General features: G+C 41.2%; 2 protein-coding genes across 5 annotated transcripts in view; one reads left to right on the plus strand and one right to left on the minus strand.

Annotated features, from left to right (window-relative positions):
- Positions 1 to 562: 562 nt before the first annotated feature.
- On the minus strand, positions 563 to 12003 carry gab3 (GRB2 associated binding protein 3). Of its 4 annotated transcripts, none has more exons than XM_087175260.1 (11): positions 11897 to 12003; positions 10221 to 10449; positions 7831 to 8131; positions 4932 to 5088; positions 4385 to 4842; positions 4174 to 4223; positions 3624 to 3870; positions 3260 to 3350; positions 2298 to 2370; positions 1508 to 1627; positions 563 to 1060 (listed from the first exon to the last, which is right to left on the minus strand). In XM_087175260.1, the coding sequence occupies exons 2-11, from the start codon at positions 10386 to 10388 to the stop codon at positions 947 to 949; spliced, it is 1779 nt and encodes a 592-aa protein (XP_087031386.1). In that variant the 5' UTR covers positions 10389 to 10449; positions 11897 to 12003; the 3' UTR covers positions 563 to 946. The 4 variants fall into 4 exon arrangements, with proteins under 4 accessions (XP_087031386.1, XP_087031385.1, XP_023266524.2 ...); XM_087175259.1 differs by having other exon boundaries at positions 3624 to 3873; XM_023410756.2 differs by having other exon boundaries at positions 563 to 1063; positions 3624 to 3873; positions 11897 to 11998.
- Positions 12004 to 12410: 407 nt separating this feature from the next.
- The window catches only part of aifm1 (apoptosis inducing factor mitochondrion associated 1), a 9207-nt gene continuing 1022 nt past the window's right edge, over positions 12411 to 20595 (plus strand). The window contains exons 1-18 of the mRNA XM_023410766.2: positions 12411 to 12653; positions 14265 to 14392; positions 14531 to 14651; positions 14758 to 14781; positions 15205 to 15312; positions 16444 to 16515; positions 16660 to 16728; positions 16830 to 16901; positions 17279 to 17397; positions 17482 to 17612; positions 17992 to 18082; positions 18251 to 18335; positions 18412 to 18488; positions 18615 to 18723; positions 18816 to 18923; positions 19040 to 19128; positions 19218 to 19358; positions 19907 to 20080. Coding sequence (XP_023266534.2) covers positions 12566 to 12653; positions 14265 to 14392; positions 14531 to 14651; positions 14758 to 14781; positions 15205 to 15312; positions 16444 to 16515; positions 16660 to 16728; positions 16830 to 16901; positions 17279 to 17397; positions 17482 to 17612; positions 17992 to 18082; positions 18251 to 18335; positions 18412 to 18488; positions 18615 to 18723; positions 18816 to 18923; positions 19040 to 19128; positions 19218 to 19358; positions 19907 to 20080 — 1806 coding nt within the window. The 5' untranslated portion in view covers positions 12411 to 12565. The remainder of the gene's footprint in view (positions 12654 to 14264; positions 14393 to 14530; positions 14652 to 14757; positions 14782 to 15204; positions 15313 to 16443; positions 16516 to 16659; positions 16729 to 16829; positions 16902 to 17278; positions 17398 to 17481; positions 17613 to 17991; positions 18083 to 18250; positions 18336 to 18411; positions 18489 to 18614; positions 18724 to 18815; positions 18924 to 19039; positions 19129 to 19217; positions 19359 to 19906; positions 20081 to 20595) is intronic.

Consider the following 20595-nt stretch of genomic DNA (forward strand, 5'->3'; position numbering starts at 1 on the left):
TAAATGGTTTTAAGTTACTGTATTTTTTTTTGCTGTATTGTTATTATGATTATGATCATTATTATTGTTATTATTATTTGGTGTGATTGCCATTTGTATTTTGTTTTTCTTTTCTTAAGACTTGAGTGTAGTGCAGAGTGCTGTTCAGTGCTCTCACAGACAGCAGTTAGTGTCAATGGAGTCTTATTTAAATATTCAAAATGCATAAATGGTGACTAGTAAGAAGCTAAAGTACAATCCATGGCAAGTATTTGTAAGTATGTGTTAACTGTAGTGAGGACTTAATCACACTTTAAATAAAATCCTTTACTTATTTTGTTAATTATTTGGACTCAGACATAAACATTTGCTGTTCTCAAAGCTTTGAATGTTCAATGGATTATTATTTCAATAAAACACACACACTGCAAACAGATATTCTTGCTAATGCTTGAAGAATGCTGCGTTTTGAGAAATAATAATTTTATGTCTTTTATGAAACTCAAACCAGATCTGAGGGTTTTAGGAGGAGGAAGTTAAAGATGGATCATTTTGGTTCATGATACATAATGAGGGAGAGAAAGATTTTAAAAACTTTTTATCATTAAAATATTTTTCTTCTTTACATTTACAATTATAATACATACATTTACAGCAAGATTCTTTTACAATGAGGCAATGTGATGCTCTTTGCAAAATTTGGTCAAACCTTATGCTACAGTAAAAATGAGTGCATGATCAGGCAGTATTTACAGATCTACTGATGCTTAACTTAGTTTTACAGTGCAACTTTGTGTTTCCTCTATAACAAGTCTCTAACTGCTTATTATTTACTCTTGTACATTTTAATGTCAATGCTGTTTTTCAAAGTGCTTTTGAAATGTTTTTGGTCCTCTTCATTAATGTCCTCTTTGCTGGTGTTATTGCTGATCTTCTTGAAATCAAGTGTTCCTGATGTATTTTTCATTTATGTCTTTGACTGCCGCACATCCGTCCACTCCATTTTGGTGTTTTGTAGTGCCTGAGTCTTTTTCTCATCCACCTGAACGTAATCCACTTTGTGCTCGTCAGACAGAAAAGGCTTCTAGACAAACAGGGAGAGATCTTGCTTTACAAATTGTGGATCATGCATTTCTCATTGTAAGTGATGTAATGTACAACATTCAATTCTTCAGTAACAATAGCATTCTTGCATAAGCTGCTTCAACATGATATCACATGTACGTAGCGTGCAATTTATACAGGACAAGTTCTTAGCATTGATCTGGTCATTTAAAAGGTAATGAAAAGGGTCAGTGGAGCTAAAAGTAAGTAGTGATTGTAATGGTGTAGCTCTGCTAAGTGTGGCTGAGCTGAGGTCAGTTACAAGACAATTCCTTTTACAATGTCAAAGGGTCATTTATCTCTCTTCAACATATGAAGCTTGTACTGTTCAGATGGTGTGAGTTGGTTAGTGTCTACAGAGGCTCCATTTGTACAATGGAGCAAAACACAGTCCATGTCTGTCATTCATTTGATGGTAACAAACCTTCTGCACAGGAGAGGGGGATGCAGAGTTGAAATCCAGGGACAAATAATCAATGTTTGATTTTTTCGGCCAGGGTTGAACCACTCCATCAGAAGTGTGATAGAACTGTTGCCTTGACTCCTGTCAGCCACAGAAAACAGATCATTAATACGACATTTTAGCTGTTACAATGCTGACAGTGTCTGATCATGGAGTAAATAAAAAGCGGTCTAAGACATCTAAGACATCATTTTCAAATTGAGCTGAGAAAACAGGAAATGACTTCAGGAGAGCCCAGCTCAGCAACACAGGACTGATATGGTTTTCTTCAAACTTCACTGCAGAGAAATGCTATTATATTGTTCACACTGTGTTCACAAGTGCTCACAGCCAGGAAGGTCCTCAGTGTGACTTTAGATATGGTGCGGAAAGTGCCATTTAAGTTCCATTTATTTATTTATTTTTTTTTGAAGGCCAGTTGTAGGTGAAGAGTAAATGATTCATGTGTTGATACAAGCTGCATGACTTGATAAGCTACACAGTGAAAGTACATTATCACCATAGCAGCTTCCTCTGATGAGTTATTATCAGTAATGTCTAGGAGAGAGAAAATGAAATCCAGCTTCTCTTTATGCCATGAAAGCCACATCAGGTTGTATCGTACAATATGTTTGATGCATATGATGCATTGAGTGAAACACAGAAAAAACCTGGTTGAATTGACTTCATTAATAGACTTAAAACTGTCTGTCTGTACACTACCTATGTATTGTGTGGAGTGTGTTTGCAATACTGTGAATAGAAATGTTACCATTGTGTCTTCATCTCTTGGAATGTACCCATTGTCAAGTTTTCTCTCAAGAAGTAAACAATCCACTGAAAAGCTGCAATTACACAAAAAACAGGAAGAATCAATGTCAGATTAGTGAGCAACTGAGGTTTTACAGAAACTGAGTAACAGGAAATTTTCCTTGAGCTGAGAAAATATACTTGTTTATAACCAAGGTCGATGATCTTTAATTTGACACAATACAAATATTAAATCTGAGAATAAATGAGATCTTGTTATAAGAAAAGGTAGTCCCACAAACAAAACACAGGTATTAGGGAATGATCTGTAGAAAAACTGAAGTTTATTATGACCCACAGTTACGTTTTGTTATTAGGCGACATCTAATGGTCGTAGTAATTAAGACAGGAGTAAAGGGAAAAGTGCGGTGACGTAGTATAAAGAGCGACGAAGTCCGCGTTATGAGGGTGTTGGAGTGGGTGGGTGGATTAACAAAACGCAGCAATGCAACATAGAACATCGGTGTTCGATTCCCATCCGAAACCAGTAGTGTATATTGTTTCTATTATCCATGGCCGTTCGTTGTTATTATTGTAACCATGACAACAAAGGTCGTCTGATGTTGAGGAAGTACTGATCGCAACCCAAATCATGATCTTTTACTTACCCAAACCAAGTAGTTTTTGTGCCTAAACCTAACCAAGCCATTAGCGTATTATTACAGTAACCACTGCAACGTTCGGTACGCCGCTCTCGTTAAAGTTGCTTTGTTTATTATGGTAACCATGACAACCGAGTTCCGTTAGTCATGCAGTCGTAGGGGCGCTATTTGAGGAGACACTCCTATGGATCGCATCAGAGGCTTGCTCCTCGCAAACCAGTAGGGGCGCTATATTACGAAACATCCCTCTGGGTCGTTCATGAGGGAAGACACAAACGACCGACATGCTCGTATGGATTGGAGGACTTGTTGTGAATCTCACCATGATTCGGTCATTGCTCTGCTCAGAGGAAGATGAGTGGGACACTCTGTGATGGTAGAAAGGCCTCTTAAGTCTAGAGGCGGAGGTCGAGCTATGAATAGAGGAAGGACACAGTCATTAGATCGGTTATAATTCCATGTGCCACAGAAAGGTCAGTTTCCAAACAGGGTAAAGATCATTGTGAGGAAAAAGGTCAGTGTGTCTGATGTTTCCTATAAATCAGCATGTGATCAAAATCATCACCATTTTCAGTTGAACATCTATAGAGCCAGTTTAAAGTTTTCCAAACACCCCATACTCCAAAACATATTTGAGACCCCCCCCCCCCTACACGAAGTAAAAGCTCAGGCACGTCATGACTTACCTCTCCTCAAGCGAGGCTTCAGGTGCCGGTGAACTGGAGGTGGCGCGAGATCTCCAGACTGACACATCAGTGAGCTGAGCGACGTGGAGGATTCTACATTACAGTGTGGGTTGAGGAAAGAGAAAGTCCTGGGGCTCATGGGGATGTAACCATCACATTCAAACGTGGAAACAGAGGCAGAGGGAGAAGCCATAGGGACATATGACTCATCCTGGTAACTTTGAACCTGTTTGGTATTTAAACAAGGCTGCTGAAAAACAAAGGGTCATGAGATCAAACAAGTGCACAATGATGTCATTTTGGTCCAACTGGAGCATTTATTCAGTTTAATGATGTGAGTTTGTTTTTTTTGTTTTTTTTATAAAAATAAGACTACCACTATGGGGGGTTAAGGTGTACATTTTTGATCCTACAGTGGCTTTCAAGGAATAGTATGACGTTTTGGGAAATGCACTTTCTTGCCAAGTCTTAGATGAGGAAATCAATACACTTTTGTGTCTTTTATTTATTTTTTGTTTTGGGGTTTTTCTGCTGTTGATTATTTTCTTACCAAATTGAGACTCTGCCTTCTGTTCCTCATCAACCTGCTTTCAGCATCTCCTAAAAAGAACAAAAACAAGGTATATTATTACAACAGTTTACTTTCAGAGGCAGAAGACATGAATCCGTATGCTTCCCTATCATAACAGCACCAGGATTATGTTTCACTGTGTTGGATGGCTTTGCTTCTGAACTGTGAGGATGTGTTTCTGTTGATTCACCCATTCTGAAATGGTCCAGGCTCGACATAGACGTCCTCCGGGGAAAGAGTGCAGCGTGACTTGAGAAATGGCGGACACTCATCGCCCTCTGCTTGTGAGCCCCCTCATCACTGAGCTGCTCTGACAGGTGATTTGGCTTGGGTGGCAGCGGAGGAGGTGTTTGTCTATCGTTCGTCACCTCAAACGATGCAGAAGAATATGGTTTGTCAAACTGGAAGACACTTATGGCAGAGTGACGTAGAGGAGAGGAAGAGGATGACGGTAGAGCCATGGAGGTGCATGGGGCGCTGAAAGGAGGGTTAGTCAGCTTTCCATGGGGGAACAGAGAAGGGCTGGGGCTTGCGTGAGAGAGGGATGGAGAGGAATCAGTGTACAGAGGTGAGGGGACAATGTCCTTGATAGCGTCGTCTGAGGACTTCTGCTCCAGAGAGATCTCAGAGTTTGAAAAGCTGTCATGTCTACAGATACAGAAAGAATGGAAACATTTGTCAGACATGAACTTGCCGTTATTTCATCCTGTGTGGAGGGTTTTACAGACTATACGTACCTACTAGTGCTTGCAGTCCCTGTCTCACACTGTGACAGAAAGAGGTAGTCCAGGGGATGACTGGAGTCTGGTTGGCTTGATACAGACGCTCGGTCAGAGCTGTCAGGTGATCTCTGCAGGGAGGTGGGGGTGTGAGGAAAGCCTTCTTCTGAGCTCTCTGTAGAGGAGGGGAGAAGGGCACTGAACATCAGAAATATTAAACCCACCCCGAGTAAGATAAGAAAACTGCCATCAAACACTGGCACACAAACCAAACACAAGCACACAGGCAGGTTTCTCCAGGCCTGTTCTCAGAATGTGCTGTAAATGGAGCAGGTGAATTTGAAAAGAGGAAGGGTATTTTATACAGGCAGGTTGAAAGTAGACACACGAGCCCTGTTCCCTCTTTTGTTTATATCGTCTCCATCTTTCTCTCAGGTTGGCCCTCGTTCAGAAATTTGTTTCATTCCATTTCACCCAAGGCCACTGAGTCAAGGCTTCAGAGCCACGAGGGAGAAAAAGTCTTTGCATGTTCTCATGAAACATTTGCTCTCCTTAACAGATGCTTGTGTTCTCTTGTGGCTGCAGAACAACCTTTTATATTCCCTGACAGAGTTCCTGAGATGCCCTGTCACACAGCTCTTTTCAGATCCAGGTGGAATCTGATGTCTGAAAGCTCTAGATTAAAGCGACATCACTTCAGTGTGAGGAATACAACTTAGCATGTGATTTATGGTAACATGCAGGGCAGCATATCAGCAGCTGTCTGCCGTTGCTCTATCTCCTTCACACAGATGATAATATTCTAACAGAAAGTCTTTGCTTTTGCCTCAGATGCATAAACACAGTGATGTTTTGTGCAAAGGTCAAAGCAGCGTTACCCTGAGAAAAAACTGTGATCATGTGTCAGCAAAAGAAATGTAAATATAGGGATATAAAACACAAGAATACAGGGGCTTTTATTGCCAATTAAAGGAATTAAATGAAAACTTTAATGTTATACAAAGAAAAATTAACCCACAGAAGATGGTATCTAATTCATCCCCAGCGTATGTTCACGGAAGCAATAAAATCTCATTATTTATCAGCTCATTTGAGGGTGACCTCAGTGCTCTGTTGATCTGCTGTTATCTCCAGTTGCAACATTAAACTGCATGACACAAACTGTAGGAAACATCTTCAAGCAGATTCTATAATCTAACATATGAGGTCACCTTTTATATATATACAATTTAAATATCATCTTTATTCATTTACAGTCCAGAGGAGTTAAAACATATTTATACTATAATGCTGTATTTACTCATGGTTGTTGTTGCTGCGGGATAAAGAGCAGCAGATATGATTTTTATCAAATGTATAACCACAGTGTGAAGATGTGTGACTGTGTTTAAGAGCTCAGTTACACAGAAATGTGTTTGACCGACCTGAAGGCAACACAACAAACTGTTGTATGTTTTTTTCAGCTGATGGTCAGGAAATTTGCTGCTTCAACGAATATTATTCAGATTGATTAAATTTACTTCTTCAAATCTGGATTTCCCCTCTGGTGTTTTTAGATTAAAAAAAAAACTGGGATTAACCATAAAAACATGGCATTCCCCAGAAGTGAAGGGAGTTGTGGTGTATCACATGTCTATTTTCACTACCTTGAATTTTATTTTGGGAAATGGTTCCATTCAGAGAGGATTCCCTGCAGCTTTAAAGAGAGGCTCATTACATTTTGATCCTAAAATAGATCCTGTGATTCTGAGTTTGTTTATTTCTTCAACTCTTTTAACAATATCACATGAAAATTTTATAAAATTATTATTGAGTTTTGTTGTAAAGGGATAAAGCAGCTGAGATACACGTCATTTCAGAGCCACAGTCTCAGTTCATATAAACTACTGACCTAGTCCAGCTTTATGTCAATTCTCAGACCCGCCACAATGGGAACAGGATTCTGGGAAATCACTTCCACCAAATGAGCGGGAATAAGTTCAGAAAGACTCACTATTGTCTAAGTCAGTGAGACTGAGAACTATTAAACTGAAAATAGCTTTGGCTTTTTGGTTGCAAACACGGTGATTTGATCAAATTGAAAGTGTGAAAAAATAACTGATTTGTAATAGAAAACTGGCTTCAGGATTGTTAGGTCAAAGACATTTAAACTAATGAAAATTTAAAACTATGGGTTCCTAAACTCAGTGACTGTTCCTTTGTGTTTTCAGTATTTTTCTTCTCTTAAGGCCGTTGAAGCCATTAAATACAGAGAGATAAAAGGTAAATATTCATGTCTAGTTCAACTAAACATTGTACATGTTCACCATATAATCGTGTTAATATGTTGTGAGACACTTAACCTTCAAAATATTTAAAATGTATATATTTTTTTGTCTCTCTCTGTCCGTTGTCTTTCATCTGCACATTTTTCTGTCTATATTGAAATAAAAAATAAAAACATGTTCATCACTCTACCACTTCCTTGAAATGACTCAAACCTGGCACACCATGGAAATGTTCAAGCTAGTTTGTGTATTATTGTATAACTGTTGTCTGAAACTGGTGTCAGTTAAAGCTCTGGACGTTGACAGCCCCAACTTTCCCCCAGTTGCTCCCAGTTTTCACAAGATATTGGAGAATTGAACTTCAGTATTGAAAAATCATGTGAGTTAGTGATCAGCAAAGACCTTGTGCATGTTTGAAACTGGTCTAGTCTGTTGTTTTACCAAAACCACAAAGCACAAAAAGAACAGTCTGTTTTGACCTAAATTCAAGGTTTGACTTTCACTCCGCAACTTCCTGTGTGGAGACAAGTGACACTAACTTCTTCTGGACCCGAGGAGTGAATCTACAGTAACACTGTGATTTTCAATGGGACAGGTATATACAGGTACATACAGGTAGGTATATACAGGTATATGCTCTGTGTATTTACCTGCGTCCTCCAGGCTCCCAAACTGACATATCTGACTGATGCTACTGATCCAGCTGTTCATCTCCTCCTCAGTCTTGGCCACCAGGTAAAAAATGCGAGATGAGGTCTTCACCACAAAGAGGTGCTTCCCATGGAAGTCTCTCTTTATCCTGAGTTGTCCGTTGAGCATTTCGACCACACACTCTCTCAGGTCGATGGTGCGGATTGGCTTCTTGGAGTTCTTGCTTTGGTAGTACTCCAGCACGTCAGGATTACCGCTCATCCGACCTCTGCGAAGCACGAACCAGCGTTTCCTCCACGCCTGAAGAGAAAGACACAAACAGTGTATCATAGAGTCTTAACTTACACTATCATATTATTCCTTTTCAACACAGAGCTTCATGATTCAACAGTAATGCCTCCCCCCATGACTACAATTAGTCATGACCAGTCATGAGAATTAGATCACAGCTCCTGCTCACAACACCTAACCTAGCAACTTTAAACTCGAAGTCTTGATATGGTCAGTAAGCGGAACCTCAGCTCTAGTTTCCCAGAAGTACAGAGAAGAGGAAGTTCACTGTATTTAACAGAAAATGTCGAACACGAACGAAAGAGGTATTTATACAACACGGTCACTGCTTCATACTGACAACCTCCTGAAAACTAAACACTTTTGTTTCTAGCTCCAAAGATCTACCTGAACCCTCGCTGCAGAGGGTGCTAGTCATGAAGGGGTTAAACGTTATTATTTAAAATAGTAATGATTAAAAAGAATTGGTTACAGTGACGCTGGGTGTAAAGCTGTTGTGGTTTTGTGTACATGGTATGGGTGGATCCTGCTCTGTGTGCTGTGAAAACTAAAAGCATAACATGGGAGGTGATCCGCTCCTGCACAAGTCAGTTGGTAATTTATGTGTTCACACCAGGAAATGGTTAGACACACACACTTACTGCCAAAAACAAGGTTAAGAGGAAACCGAAACTAGATGGAAATTTGATAGATGTTTTGAATCTGGAAGATGTGTCCTCTTGAAATATGTTGTTGTATAAACACGCGATGCTAATCAAACACTAAGCTTCAGCTTAATAACATAAATTAATGTTATATGGAGTCTTTTTTGTTCTGATCTTTCACAAAAATAGAACACAAGTAAATACAGAGCAAGTCAGAAGGTTTCACCTTCTTTATCTCATGGTCTTCCTCAGCAGATGGTGAACATTCATTCAATTATTCATTCATTCAAATGTAAATGTAAATCTTGATAAAAGACTACAAACAATAGTGAGTAAGGGCCGACCTCACCACCCTAGGCAGTGGATGGGACACAGCAGATGAGCGTTAGACACATTTGTCATGGCAGTGAGGGGAGATGTAATGTTGGCACAAAATGAGACAACAGGTTGTTCCAAGGCTGAGAGGATGAAGTGAAAAGAAAGGAAAACTAAGGAGCTAGAGCTAAAGTCAGCAACCCAACCATCACCTGTGCAGCAGGTGTGGTGACTAAGCGAGGATCTTCATGTTCTTCCGATGACATCATACGCAGCAATTATGGACATTTCCATAATCGTCTGTACCTGACATTTGAATAATCAGGCAGATAGTGAACCTGTCCTCCTAACAGTCTGAAAAAAATGTATTTACTTTGTTCTCTGTCATCAACAACATTTGCATGGTGTGCTAAAATAACTTTCTATTTCCCGCCCCAAACCCCCATCAGCACACTGACACCTCGATCCACTCTCCTCCCTGCACTGCTGTTGATAAATGCCCTCCTCCGCCTCTGTTCACAGGGGAAGTGCAAACAGCCGTCACAGAGCTGGACTATTTCTGCTTGTCGCTGAAGTCTGAAGAGTCTGACTGCTGCTGACACTGCTTTCCATGTTTCACAATATACACGGTCATCACACACACACATACACCCACACACACACACACACACACACACACACACACACACACACACACACACACACACACACACACAGCACAGTGAGTGGCCAACATTATCACATGACCCCAACAACCACAAAACACTGAAGCCTCTATATGTCCATGTAAGCAGTTATGTATATATACTTAGTACTGCAGCGTGTGACATGTTGTTCTTATCATAATACTGGAGGTTGTTGTTTGAACTCTGAAGTATCTCCACAACAACACAACAGTGAGGTGGCTTATAGAAATGAGGAAGACAATACAAAGGAGACTGAATTACAGCTCAGTTTAACAAAAGCAGATAAGCCTCCAGTATGTTTCCAAGTCCTCATTCCACATCATAACACACACACACACACACACACACACACACACACACACACACACACACACACACACACACACACAGCACACAGCACAACCTGGCATTCCTACAGAGGACATAAACAAGTGTCCAGTGTGTCCTACTCACAAATCTCTTCAGTTTCTTCTCCGGGGGGGATTTGATGAGCCAGCCGGTGCAGACCACATCCCCAGCACTCATCTTGACTGCAGAGCGTGTCGTCCTCACGGCGGCTGCTGCTGCTGCTGCTGCTGCTCCTGCTGCTGCTGCTGTGAAACTGAGAGCACTGCGAAGCATATCCTGTGTTCTGGTATTCAGCCCAGCCACTCCAAAGGAGGAAGTCAAGAAACTGATCACACTGACATAGAGAGACAGAGGAGGGGAGAGAGAAAGAGAGAATAATGTTTATTTTCTCAAGTGCTTGGGGCAAGTGGATGTTGGGCTGTAGGGAAGACAAAACAAATCGTGAGGTTTGACAGGTTTGAGTTGCATTGACCTACTGAATAACACAGACTCTGAGTCACATGTCGTTCAAAGATCTTATCTTTAATACGATGAACGTGTTATTGATTTCATGTTGCTGTTGTAATGTTGTTTATTTGTTTGTTTTTTTATGTGGTTTGTCAACTCTACAGAAACAAGAAGTGCTTTTAACAGAGAAACAGAGTAAAACACAGACCTCAGGCTGGTTTCTTAGTAACTGAAGGGGCATGAGGAACTGTAAATCCTTATCGTCTGATTGGAGGATCAGGAACTCATTATGAATCATAGTCATTTTATTTTATAATTGATTATATGTGTTGTTTTTGTGTATTTTGTAGAATATATTTTCTTGTTGAGTTTTGATGGACATTACAAAGATACTTAGATGATGCTATGACATGTGATATAGGCCCAAAATAAACACTGAGTATTAGTAGTAAAAGTACTAATAATAGTGTGAGTGCAATATTAATATTAATAATAATAGTAGCATTGTTGGTCATAATATTAGTGGTAGAACCAGAGGTAGGGTACAGTTATATTAAGTCTAGATAAGTCCCTAATTTGTGTTAATTATTCTAACTTTAACATGATTATCAGTCACGTGATCGAATACATTATGAACACATGAGACACACATGAGCTAATGAAATACACAAAAGACAACAGAGCAACACAAATTCTTGTTTTACATCAAATGATCTTTTATCCTGTGAGAGAAGTTCATTATTAACTTCTCTTGACAGTAAAAGCAAAGACATCCCACGAATCATTTAAATTTCCTCTCTGAAGGGAAGCACATACATCCTCATATCAAAATAAAACTGTTAAGGAGGAGAATCAGCTGTGTCAACATGAACAGTTTAACAGACACAGACACAATGTGAAGTCCACTGCAGAGGGAAACAGTGTGATCTCTCAATATTCAATCAGTCAGTAAATACTGTCAACAGACACAATGTCACCTCTGTAGATTTCAGTGTAGCCACCAGAGGGCGACATAGTGACCTAGTTTATCACATCACTGGTAAATTTCATATTCATACATTATGACTCAGTGAAAACCCAATGAAGATTTGTCTGCATGACTTACATTACACCCACATACAATGGCCTACATTTACTTAATATTAAACCCACATACATTAATAATGTTTTAATTTAGTTAAAATACAAATCCATGGATATAAATACTTACATGACAGGGGCAGTTTTCTCTTGTTCTACTTTTTTACCTCCTGTGTTTTCAGTGACATATATTTAATATATTCCTGTTATTCACTGATATTATATGTTCATGTGTTTATGGTTAATTTACTCACAAAAAGTTATTATTATGTGCTGTTCTTCTCGGTTACCTCCCCCAGACGGTTGTTTCGGTTTCTTGGAAAACTTCTCCTGATCGAGTTGCAGTACATTCAACCGTCTGTGGAGGGCAGCAGTGAACCTGGGTTGCATTTTAACTGCAGAAATGTCGGGAACAAGAAATGGGTTTACGACTACAGTTTATAGTTAACGATAGTCATCAAAGAGCCTGAAGAACAGAGGTGGAAAGTGGTGCCACATGATGTTACACAGTTTAAAACAGAGAGTGTGTTTCACGTGAGAAGCAGTAACATTCAGTCTGTAGCTGGTGACTGTAGCTCTGTAAAATCCTCTGATCTGTCACAACACGACCACAACAACAAGACCCTGTCCATCCGTTTGAGACTTTAGCGAACTCACGCTCACCGCTGCCGCCATCTTTCCGTCAATGGCGTTATCCTACCTTCGTTTTCTAGCGGTGACCAATCTGACGTGTTCGAAGAGACGTTACAATTACCCATGATTCCCTTCAAACGTATGACCTGTGTCTGGCCTTGGCGTGTAGCGCGGTGCTGCTAGTTGTCAGTACGTGCTGTCTATAGGACTTGATCAGCGGTATCTAGCCAGTGGTCCTATCCGACAAGTCGGCTACTGAACCGGGAACCGTCACGCGGAGCTAAGCCACGATGCTGAAATGTAGAACTGTGTGGAAGAAGCTTGCTCCTCTGGCGAGAGACTCATCAACTCTGAGCCGGCAGAGTGTGAGAAGAGCAGGTCAGTCTCCAGGCACAGTGACTGTCTCCTGGTTAGCTGGCCTCAATTTAAACACACGTTACACACAGTGTCGGTTTATTAAGGGAGGTTAATGTCCGCTAGCTTGGTTTATAGTCTGAACATTTGATTGTTACAGTGCTAACTTAGCGAATTAGCAAACAGTTTCATGCAGAAGTGACATGTCGATAATTTGCTAACTTCAACCATACTGCATCTCACTAGTTGTAGAAGTTACAGTCTGTCAGACAGATAGTGAATAAAATGTTTCACTGTCAAACACGTTCCCGCCACGTTAGCACTCGGGTTGTAGTGTGTCTGTTCAGTGTTACAACATATTCTGTACCTCGTCAGATTTGACCACCATCACGGTGTTGTTGTTGTTGTTTCAGCCCCTGACAGGAGAAACTCAATCGGTACATGACTATAGGTGACTGGACTGTCTCATGTGCGGAGTCATTAGAGGAGTGTGTGTGTGTGTGTGTGTGTTGTCTTCAATTAACAGACAGGGATTCTGTTGAAGTGTGTGAGTCCCTTCATTCTGGGGATTGTCAAGTCAAAGCTGCTGAAAAGCTGACATGTAATATTCAGCTTAAGATGCTCACATTGAGGATCTTGTGATATAATAAAATAAAGATAATAAATTATTTATACAACATGTTTCCTAATAAAGGTAGAAAAGATTGAATGAATAGGAGTAATCAGATTAAATAACAACCTATGTCAAACATTTTGACAGCAGCAAAGGATCTAGCATGTTTGACTTCAACAGGCAGGTTGTTCCAGAGGGTGGGGCCTCTGATAGCAAAAGCCCCGTCACCTTTTGTCACAAGCTGAACCTGGGAGGACCCAGCTGGAATCCACCAACAGATATCAGTGGTGGACAGGACACACACCTGGTTAGTAAACCAGATAGGTGTTCAGGAAGAAGGTGATTTAAGGCCTGTAAGGTGAGCAGTGACATTTTGAGATCATTTCTAAATCAGGGAGTCAGTGGGAAAGTAGCAGGGTGATTTGATCATGGCTCTTTGTCCCTGTAATAAACTGAGAAGCAGCAGTTTGAAACAGCTGGAGACGGGGGAGTGGGTCCTGACCGATACCCAAGGAAAGACATAAAATGAGACATGTTTTCTTTGCCAACATCCACAGGCAGATCCTACAAGATGTATTACACAGCTAGCAGCATTTACACAAATAGCTTCAACTTTTGAGATTGCTTGTCTGCATATTTCACATCGTTACCAAGCTAGTAACTCATGCATTTAAACACCTCTTCACATGGTATGACTATAGGAAAGATGGTGGAACACATGGTGTCATGCTTGTTGTGTCTCGCCCAATCTTCACTCTTCAGTCAGCCAAATAGCAGTAAGCTGTCTGACTGATCAGTGATGTGTTGTGATTCAGCTGTGTTGTCAGTCAGACAGCTGCAGCATGATCAACATAAACAAAGGATCTCCAGTTGTGGTAAATGCACCTGTTTTGGTGTTTTACTGAACTAACTAAAGTCATTTTCAAACGTGACCGATTTAATCTGTTAATCCAAGTTCAGTGTGTTAGTCAACACACTCTGAAAACTGAACTTGATGCAGTTTATTTTTTTCCTGTCTTCAGGGTTGACCAATGGCAGTGCAGTACGTGTACCAGCAGCCCACATGTCCAGTGGGTCTGCAGGGGGAGGAGGGGAAAATAAGCTGTACGTCCTCCTAGTCGGAGCTGCCTGCCTTGGTGGGGGAATATATGTGAGTCGTGACATGCAGTACATGCATCAAAAGTTATTGGGTTCATTTGAATATAAACATTGTTTGCCTGTTCAGATATTCACACCTCACAGTCAACTGGATCTGATTGGCAGATTTGAGCATTTTTTGTTTTCACAGGCCTACCGAACCGTAAAGGGAGACCAACAGAGATATATGGAACGTATGGCAGAAATTTCATCCAGACCTCATAAAGCAGCCTCACAAAAAACAACCGTACCCTCCCAGTCAGAGCCTCCTGGTGAGAGTCTTTAATAACTGGTATTTCTGATAATAAAACTTTGACTGATTGCAATGAAGAATTTCACATTTTGAATATGTTTTTGTTGTTTTTTGTTTTATTTTAGCTGTAGAAGCCACTGAGACAGAAGGTGAGTTATGTCTGACTAAATACTATATGTCTTCTGTTATGACCCCTGTTAATATCTTAATATGTAGTAAGACTGAACCATGATTCAGTGTGATAATGAAGAAAAAGCTTGTTATGAGCTACAGACATCTGATATAACAGTATATATAGTGTTTTCTGTGTGACTCTTTGTTTTTAAATTGGAGTTGAAGGGTTTTTGCTGTAAAATCAGCTGAAGTGCACAGTGCAGCTTCCTCCTTATTGGCTTGTAAACAGCAGATGTTGGGACAAAACAAACTGTATTTAAATTATTTTTGTGACCAAATGTCTTCTCCCTGATCTGTTTCTGATTAATTACTTGTCTGAATGTCACATGATATATTGAATATCAGTCTAAGTTGATCACTTCACAGCTGCTTGATCAATCTGTTAATTTCTGTCTCAGCCGTCCCTGAGCCAAAACCTCAAGCAGCACTTTCATCAGAGGAGCCGAGTCCTCCGGCCCCTGACGCTGAAGCAGCGGCCCCCCGTGAATCAGCTGAACCACTCCCAGGTAGTCTGATTCTGTCCTACACTTCTAAATGCATGTGTATAAAGGGCCTCCTTTATGAAGCCTGTTTGAACCAAAAGTTATAGGAAAAAGTACAGATACACTTTGTACACGTGTTGTAGGTTAGATTCAGTGACACCAACTGGTGAAGTCAGGTGAGTGCAAGATAACAGACCACACCTGACTCTTGAGTGATGTGTTAAATACAATGTTATGGTGATGACAGGATTTATACTCGAGGCCCGGTGGGTATGTTTAACTTGTTAATGGTGTCTGTATCCAGAAGCTGTTTACTGCATCAACTGTGACGTCTTGTTGCATGTGTCCGTCTTCTTGTATTCAGTGATGCATGTGTCATTATCAGTGTGTTCTGCCTGATGTTATTATTCTCTGTAAATCAACCCTTTGTGCAGTTTCAGTGTAGCTTCAGACTCTCCTCCATTTGAACTGTATATTTCTGTTTCTACTAATGTGTCGGCTCCTTGTGAAGGTTTCTATCATAAGATCACATGTGAGGGACATGTGTCAAATGGAGGGCTCACCTCTGGATGTGTCGTACTTTGTGAAACTTTTCCTGGGATTGCACTCGAAGTACTTTTTAAATGTGAACTATAATGTGATAATATAGTTCATGATTGGAAGCTGTCCTGTAATGTGAATTACATTATAGTTTCTAATCTAAACAAGAAGTCGGAAAAAGCCACTTGTACGTGTGAACAACAGTGTGTGTCAACATTAGCAGTCACACTTGATGAAACTTATTATTGCATGTTGAGCCCCATTGTAAAATTTCTGTCAAATATAAGTGCAGTTGTATTTGATAGTAGAGGATTACTAATAACTGGGTGAATATCTATCAGAAACATCTACGTGTGGATGACTGAACAGAGTCAGCAGTAACGTCAGCAGGCTGACAAGCTTTTAACCGAGAAGCTGCTGGTATAATGTGGTGAGCAAGTACGTGTCTGTGCAAGCAGAAACAAACTGGGCAGCTTCCAGTCAGTGTGCTGATAGTTTGCATGCTCTGCAGAATAGTCCTGGGTAAAGCTGAAGAAATGCATGGATCCTGACAGTCCCCCCTTCAATGATCTCTAAAGAGCTCAGTCTAAACCAAACTATGGATTGCTTCAACAGCAGATGAGCCGGTGGTGGGAGCTTCCCCAGAAGAGGCAGCAGAGCCACCTGCTGCACCTGTAGTTGAGGAGGGTAAGACCTGAGCAGACCCTCTGGCCTGTTCATTCTGTTGGAGATCTTATGTCTTCTGACCTGAGTCTCAGTGAAAGATGGATTTACATATTGGGGTTAGTGCACATTAGAGGCATTATGTAACTTTTACCACTATACTACCAGAACCAGCACTCCCAGCTGAGCCGTCTCCAGTTGAGCTAACAGTACCAGCTGCACCTGTTGAGGAGAGTGGTAAGCACTTATTCAGAGCTGTGCACGGAGCCAGTGATGCACTTTACCACATGTGAGGGTTGATTGTGTCTTAACTGGTGAAATGATGGTTGTACTAACAGAACCTACAGCAGCAGCAGAGAGGCCTGCAGCAGTGCTGGCCGAGCCTCAGCCGGAAGTCGTGGCAGAGAGTGGTAAGACCGTAGTCCACCTCCGGTTGGGGCGGGAAGGCACCGATACTTTCTCCCATTCTGATAATGTTAATGTTAATTTCACACAACCTTCTCTTCTGTTTACATTTTAACAGTTTTCTCATTACAGCTTTTCCTCCTGCTCGTTAATGTCTCTGTCACATTGTTTGGGTTCTTGTAATGATAAAGGTTAATTTCACTCACATGAGGAATGACTTTCTTTTATTTACCAGGTCCATTTACCTGTTTCAGGTGTGTTTGTGTAGGTCATGAACTGGCACTGATGAACATGTAAGATCATGTACTGACAGTGTCTTTCTCTCTTTATTGCTTTTCTCTTGCTTGCTCTCTTTCGCTGTCACTGTCTCAAACTCGAGCAGCGGACTCCTCACCTGCTTCTCCCAGTGTCCCGTCACACGCCCCCTACCTTCTTATCGGTGGAGGTACCGCCTCTTTTGCTGCTGCCCGGTCTATTCGAGCCAGAGACCCCGGAGCCAGGGTCAGTCAGGCTTCTGTTTTCACTTCTTTACCCACCTCATTGTACCCGAGTTTTTCCGTTAAACGTTTTCATGTGTGCTACCAGGTTTTAATTGTTACTGAGGAGCCAGACCTTCCATACATGAGACCTCCTCTGTCGAAGGAGCTGTGGTTCTCTGACGACCCCGGTGTGACAGAAACTCTGCGATTCAAACAGTGGAATGGGAAGGAGAGAAGGTGTGTTGTCTGGTGATCTGTTGCACGTCTGTCTCTGTCTCTCTCTAATAATGGTTGCGTGGTTATTACTGTGATATCATTCACTGTTCACAGCAGCACTTAGACACTCTGTTACCATTGACTTCCTCTTCTCACATCGGTCACAACAAACCCCTGTTGATACAAAACAAAAGTTGCACCACATCCTGTGTTGTAAATGATATTTGGACCTGAAGGATGCAGCGTCTTTACAACTTGTTGTCATAATATCAACTAAGGTTACTGGTTCAGATTTCTTGTTACTTTTGGCTGGTTTGAGTTTGAGTTGCTGCCCGTTTACTTCAGCAGGTTATAAGAAAAAATGTTCAATCCATTTAATATCTTTTTATTTATTTGCCAGTATCTACTTCCAGCCACTATCATTCTACATTCATCCAGAGGAATTCAATAGTGCAGAAAACGGGGGAGTGGCTGTTCTCACAGGCAAAAAGGTCAGTTTGTATTTGTTTTCTATCAGACACTACAGCGTGTGCACTTCATGATTAGATACAGTACATGTTGGCAGTTGGAGAAAAGATTCACACCTGAAGGTAGAAGTTGTAAATATGTTCTTAGACTTTTATGTGACCAGAACAAATACATGATTGAATCTGTTGTAGGTGATTCACATGGACGTGAGAGGAAACAAAGTGAAACTGGACGATGACACTGAGATTTCATATGACAAGTGTCTGATTGCTACAGGTAAGTCACTGTCAACGCATTCATCGCTGCATGTGGCTTACACCTGGTGGAAACAAATTTGAACTTTGGTCCTCAGGCGGCATGCCAAGAAATCTACAGGCCATTGAGAGAGCGGGAGAGGACGTGACCAAGAGGACGACTTTGTTCCGCAAGGTCAGTGTTTCGCCACAAGGGGGCGTTAGCTCTGTTTCTGTTCTGGTAGTACAAAGCAAAGCACTAATGTGTCATATTCTGTGGAAGTGATGGTAAAAAAAAAAAAAAAGTTGTTCTCCTCCACAGATCGATGACTTCAAATCACTGGACAAGGTCTCCAGAAGCATCAGCTCCATCACCATCATTGGAGGCGGCTTCCTGGGCAGCGAGCTGGCCTGTGCCCTCGGCAGGAGATGTAAGACTCCTGGACAAGAGGACAGAACAGAGTAAATGAGGATGACAATGTTTAACTGTGAGTTGATGCTCTGTTGTTTTTTCTCTTTGCAGCGACTGAATCTGGTCTGGAGGTGATACAGATGTTCCCTGAGAAGGGCAACATGGGAAAAGTGCTGCCTGAGTATCTGAGCAACTGGACAACAGAAAAAGTCAAGAAAGGTTCATGTCACTTGGTAGCTTGTCTGAACCTCATTTCATCTGGGAGCTTTTCTTCATATATAATAAAAATCTTCTTTTCATTAATAGTTATAAAGATTCTCCCCTTGGTTTTCTAGAGGGTGTAAAAATCATCTCTGAAGCTTTGGTGAAATCTGTAAACTACAAAGATGATAAATTAGAAATCCAGCTGAAGGATGGCCGATTGGTAGGTTCACATATCTGCACATGTAATGTCTAGTTCAGGGAATCCACAGACTTATTAGTCACTGATTATTGTGTGCCTTGCCCTTGCAGGTGAAAACGGATCACATTGTTGCAGCTGTTGGCTTGGAGCCCAACTGTGACCTTGCTAAGTCAGCAGGTCTGGAGGTGGACTCTGACTTTGGTGGTTTTCGGGTCAATGCGGAGCTGCAGGCCAGGTCCAATATTTGGGTGGTAAGTTTAAGCTCATGAGGTGGTTGAGGTCTTCCAGTAACAACAGTCAGCATCATCATGAAGAGCTGACAGATCGTCCCTCCACCTGTATGATGACATCATCACCTCTGTACAGTACTGTGGCCGTCTGTCACGTTCACCTGATGTAGTAACTCATCACTGGTTGTGGCAGTAATCTTAATGTTGAACATTAGATCTTAGTTCATTTCAAAGGCTTGAGCTCATGATGTGTAGATGAACTCTCACCCTTGTTTTTCCAGTTGGTCAATCATGTATTTATTTAAACACAGAGAAACGTGTTAGCACCTACTTTTAAAGGAAGTTGGTGCAAAGTGATAAATTATTGACTGGATTTAAAAAGAAGGTTTAATGTTGTTTACACACAGTGTTGGACGTGTTTGACCTTTTCAGTCTGTCCTTTGATTATAGTGCCCTCTTCAGGAAAACTCAAGTCATGTTTTTTTTTTTTTTAATGAAAACCATCTCATTAGCTATTAAACATGGAATGATAATTACACGTTCTAATCCGTCACATATCCTCGTTTCAGGCAGGAGATGCTGCGTGTTTCTACGACATCAGACTGGGCCGCAGACGGGTGGAGCACCACGACCACGCTGTTGTGAGTGGTAGACTAGCAGGAGAGAACATGACCGGGGCCAGCAAACCCTACTGGCATCAGTCTATGTTCTGGTGGGTATTAGACTACTTCCTGTTTTCCAAATGACAGCTGTGGCTCAAAACCATGAAACCAGCTTTAACTGGACATGAAGCAGATACTTTAGAAAGCGAGGGCAAGTCTGAATTGTTGATTGCACTCGTCCACGCTTGTAGGTTATATTTAAATAAGTGGGGGCAGCATGTACAGTTCTGCAAATGACTCAGATTTAATCCTTTTAGAAGTCAGATGAAATGCTTGATTGCTCTGAAGTGTTGAATACCATTAAATATTTAAAATGCCTTTAGAGGACATTAAGGCAGCAGTTGGCAGGGGAGGGCTGCGTTAGTCAGACAGACAGTTTTCAAGCCCATCATCAAAATACTAACTAAACTAACTACCTCTAAACTAACCACTCTACTAACTATGAAGTAGAGTGAAGCGTGGTCGTCACTGCACAGATGACTGCTGCCTTTTGTTTTTACCAGCTGCCAAATGACACCTACAACATGGGTTATTGCAGTGGAAACACACACACACACACACACACACACACACACACACACACACACAAAAGCGAG

Source organism: Seriola lalandi, unplaced genomic scaffold (assembly GCF_002814215.2).
Source record: "Seriola lalandi dorsalis isolate HSWRI2012SDOR001 ecotype SW California unplaced genomic scaffold, Sedor1 jcf7180002054437, whole genome shotgun sequence".
In the NCBI taxonomy this organism is placed as follows: domain Eukaryota; kingdom Metazoa; phylum Chordata; class Actinopteri; order Carangiformes; family Carangidae; genus Seriola; species Seriola lalandi.

What these genes read in the sequence shown, in the direction of transcription:
- gab3 (XM_023410756.2), bottom strand. Translation starts at nt 10,388, where the DNA reads ATGCTTCGCAGTGCTCTCAGTTTCACAGCAGCAGCAGCAGGAGCAGCA. An exon ending in GGGACTGCAAGCACTAGTAG is followed by an intron (nt 4,843 to 4,931) that starts GTACGTATAGTC and finishes CTGTATCTGTAG; the next exon opens with ACATGACAGCTTTTCAAACT. An exon ending in CCCCCTCTCCTGTGCAGAAG is followed by an intron (nt 1,064 to 1,507) that starts GTTTGTTACCAT and finishes CTGTTTGTCTAG; the next exon opens with AAGCCTTTTCTGTCTGACGA.